The sequence below is a fragment of the Myotis lucifugus genome, unplaced genomic scaffold, assembly GCF_000147115.1.
Source record: "Myotis lucifugus unplaced genomic scaffold, Myoluc2.0 scaffold_541, whole genome shotgun sequence".
In the NCBI taxonomy this organism is placed as follows: domain Eukaryota; kingdom Metazoa; phylum Chordata; class Mammalia; order Chiroptera; family Vespertilionidae; genus Myotis; species Myotis lucifugus.
In genome coordinates, this window is record NW_005871589.1 from 154,452 (window position 1) to 157,994 (window position 3,543).

Genomic DNA, 3,543 nt, shown 5'->3' on the forward strand with positions numbered 1-3,543 from the left:
TCCACAGTCCAGGACCTTCTCAGGGGTCCCCCGCATTCGTTGGGACAGCGCAGCCCCCCCACACCCTCACATCCGAGCGTGTGGGGGTCTGCAGGATAACGCCCTTGGCGGGAAGAGTCATCACCTAGGTGGTTGTCAGACTTTCTTGAAGTGGACGCTAGGGGCGTGCGTCCCTGAAAGGCCCCCGTTTCTGGCGATGAGTGCCCTTTTGATGTGAGAGCAGAAGGTGCGAAATGGCTGGCAGTACCCTCCCGCGGAAACGCTATCAGTTTGCCGTTTGCAGGGGTGGCTTTGTTCCAGGTGCGACAGCTAGGACTCCCGCTCCTGAGGTCTTTTGTTCTAGAAAGTCCACGTGGGAAAGTCCCCGCAAAATCAAGAGTCACCCGCATGGGTTTTTCCGCCATTGTTTCAGCCACATCCTCTGTGGATGGGAAGTCTCCCATACGGAAGCCCCTGAAGTGTCTGTGTCAGCACGTGGCCTGCCCGTCCTCGGTCCACCCCCCCTCCCCCACCACCACACACACACACACCCCGGCAGGTTAGGAAGTCCCGGTGAGCTCGCTCCTTAGACCCCTCCTGCTGGTCCCCTGTCCTGCCCTCACTGGAAAGAGCAGTCTCCATCTCTTCAGATTCGCTGCTGGGGGTGTCCTGCTGGCTCCCTCCACCCAGGGGCGCTCCCACCCCTTCTCAGGAAGCAGCTACAAATCCGTTGTCTTCGTATCTTCGCTCCCTGCTGTGTGGTTGTCTGGCCCCCAGTTCCCAGTGCCCAGCACTTTGTAGTCCCACCCGGGTTACAACCCTCCCTGACATCCAGGCCCTGGTAAAGGCAGAGACAGGAAAGAAACGGGCCCTCCCCCCACCCCCGGCTTCCAGTGACATGACAGCGGCTGTGCCGAGTCCTAAGGCCCACAGCGGGCGCAGACAGCCTGGGCTTGTAGACGTGGGTCCTCATTGACGAGGCTGCTTTAAAGGGATGCTCGGCAGACACACTGACTTAGGAAGCACGAGACCGAGGTCGGACCCCATCTCGCTGTATCCTGGTGGCGGGTGTGGGTCCGTTTGACACATTGTCATGCTGAGGTGTTGGTACTGCTACCCTCACATCTCCCATCAAACCGCCCAGAGCCGGGGAGGGGTGGGGAGGGGTGGAAACTGCTTTGCACTATAATTTGCTTGGTGTATTTGTTTTTAATGCACAAGTTGCTTGTACAGTAAACTTCTGTATTATTTAACTGTAAACGGAATTGTGACTGATTTGTTACAATAATATAACTCTGAGGTGTGTTGAAGGATCCAATGCCAGGCTCCTAGGGCTGTGTGCAGGGGGTGAGGGAGGATGGAGACACACACCCCCTCTCCCCCCGCCCACTGTGGCCAAGGAGGAATGGGGCAGGGCCTCAGCCTGGGCAGGAATAGGACTAAGCCCCCTGCTGAGGAGACCCCCAGCGCCGTGGCCCCCCTGCGTCCGCTCCATCGGGAATGGCCACTGAGCCCACCCCAGGCAGGTGCAGCCACTGAGGCCTCCTGGGGCGGCTGGGGCGCCAGGGGAATGTCTGGTCTTCAGGTGCCACCACCCCTTCTCCCTCTCACGTGGCCCAGGACTTTTCACGAGGGAATGGAAGAAACCACCCCTCACAGCGTGTTCCCACGTGCAGGGTCGGGGAGGGCAGAGCAGGTGGAGCCTAAAGCAGGCTCGGTGGGAGCCGCTCTGGGGCCCGAGCTGGAAGAGCAGCGACTCAGCAGCAATCAACTGCGGCGCGAGCAGGTGGCTCAGCTCCCCCATTTTGCAGATGAAGAGACTGAGGTGCAAAGAGAGGGTGTCATCTGGCTTCACATCTCCCTGGGCGAGGACCGCAGCCTGCTTGGTGGGGGGCTGTGGGGTGTGTGGTGTGGGGGCCTGCCTTGGCAGCCCCCCCAACCCCCAACCTGCCCAGCCAGGAGGACTGGCCCACCCTGCCTGGCCCGTCAGGACTTGTGGAGGGGGATTTTCATCAAACAGACCTTATTTCCAAGTGAAAGTACCCACTTCAAAAGCGAATCCCAAGATTTATCCCTGTGCCCTTAGGTCGGTCTGCCTGAAACCCAACACCCAACAGGAAGCTGCCTTTCCCCAGCTGAACCCCACCCCACCCCCCAGCACCCCTCTGCCCGAGGGACCAGCCCGAGGGAGCACTCTCTGGGATGTGCTCTGAGTGAGGGGGCTGGTCCTGGAGCCGCGTCTGCAGGCGGACACGCTGCTTCCGTCTGTGAGTTTATCTGCGGGCACTTTGTAGGGATGATGGGGATGATGTGGGGACCACAGTTCGAGCCCCTCCCCCCAGCCACGCTTCGATGCCACCGCTGATGGGAGGGGAGCTGTGTTCTCCAGAGCCCCTGACGCACAGCTCCATCACCTTCACCCACCAGGCGCAGACCAGCCCACCCAGCTTCCTCGGGGGAACCGGCCCAGAGAAGGCTGGGACTCACCCCGCCCCTCACCCCAGGTCACACAGTTTGAGGGCTCTGGGGGGGAGCACTGCAGTAACCACAGCAGCCTGCAGGTGGCAGCAGGTGGCGAGAGTGGATTCCCCTCCAGACCAGGGTGAGAAGGGGCTGCCTCCATAGCAGCCAGAATTCAGCCGAAGTGTTAGAACTTCCCAGCCCCTGGAAGGGCTGGGGAAAAGGTCTTAATGTGGAAGGAGGGTTTCCTCTCCTCCTTTAGCTGTGTGGCTGTGGTTGTGGCTGTGGCTGTGGCGGGGGGCGGGGGGGAGCCCTGTCCCTCTCTGAGCCTCTTTTTTTATTCAGATCTTACATGAGCACCTACTGTGTGCCAGGTATGCAACTGAATTGCCAGCCGGTCCCATGCTCCCTCCAGGTTCTGCTTCCGGGCAGGGGTTTACTCTGCTGGAAGGGAAGGGTGATATCCCTGGCCCAGCAACCCCAGCCTCCGGAGCCACCAGCGGGAGCTTAGACATGAAGCGGCCCGGCCAGGTGAGGAGGCCACCTTGTTCCAGCGTCCAGGGCCCCTTGGACCCAGCTCCATTCCAGAGGCTCTAGGGGTCGCTTCGATTTGGGCAGTGTCTGAAGTTTCTACAACCCCCACAGCCCCCACAGCCCCCTGAGCCCCCACAGCCCCCCAACCCCCACCCCATAGCCCCACAGCCCCCATACCCCCCACAGTCCCACAGCCCCTTGAGCCTGCACAGCCCCCACAGCCCCCACAGCCCTCTGAGTCCCCACAGCCCCTCCCGCACACCCCGAAGCCCGGGGACAGGCTGGTAGAAAAACTGGGAGAGGTGGTATGGCCTTTGGGGTCAGAGGGGGGCCTCCAACCCTGAGGGGAAGAGGTCCCAGGAGGGACAGTCCACACCCCAAACATCCCACCTCAAACGAACCCTCCAAATGCGAAGAAAAGAGATGCCGTGCATGGGGGGTTCTTTAAGGGAATCAAAGGGTTAACAAGATGAGTAAGAAATGAGGCCCTATTGTGCCGTTTGCCTTGATAAGATGTAATAATAATCAGAAGATGAAATAGAGAGTTGAGGGGTATGTGCGCAGTACGGG

General features: G+C 60.4%; 1 protein-coding gene across 1 annotated transcript in view; it reads left to right on the plus strand.

Annotated features, from left to right (window-relative positions):
* Window positions 1-3,543, plus strand: part of RUNX3 (runt related transcription factor 3) — a 32,755-nt gene that overhangs the window by 28,805 nt on the left and 407 nt on the right. Inside the window, 2 exon segments of the mRNA XM_023745427.1 lie at window positions 1,656-1,865; window positions 2,855-2,970. Of these exon segments, the coding sequence (XP_023601195.1) occupies window positions 1,656-1,865; window positions 2,855-2,970 (326 nt within the window).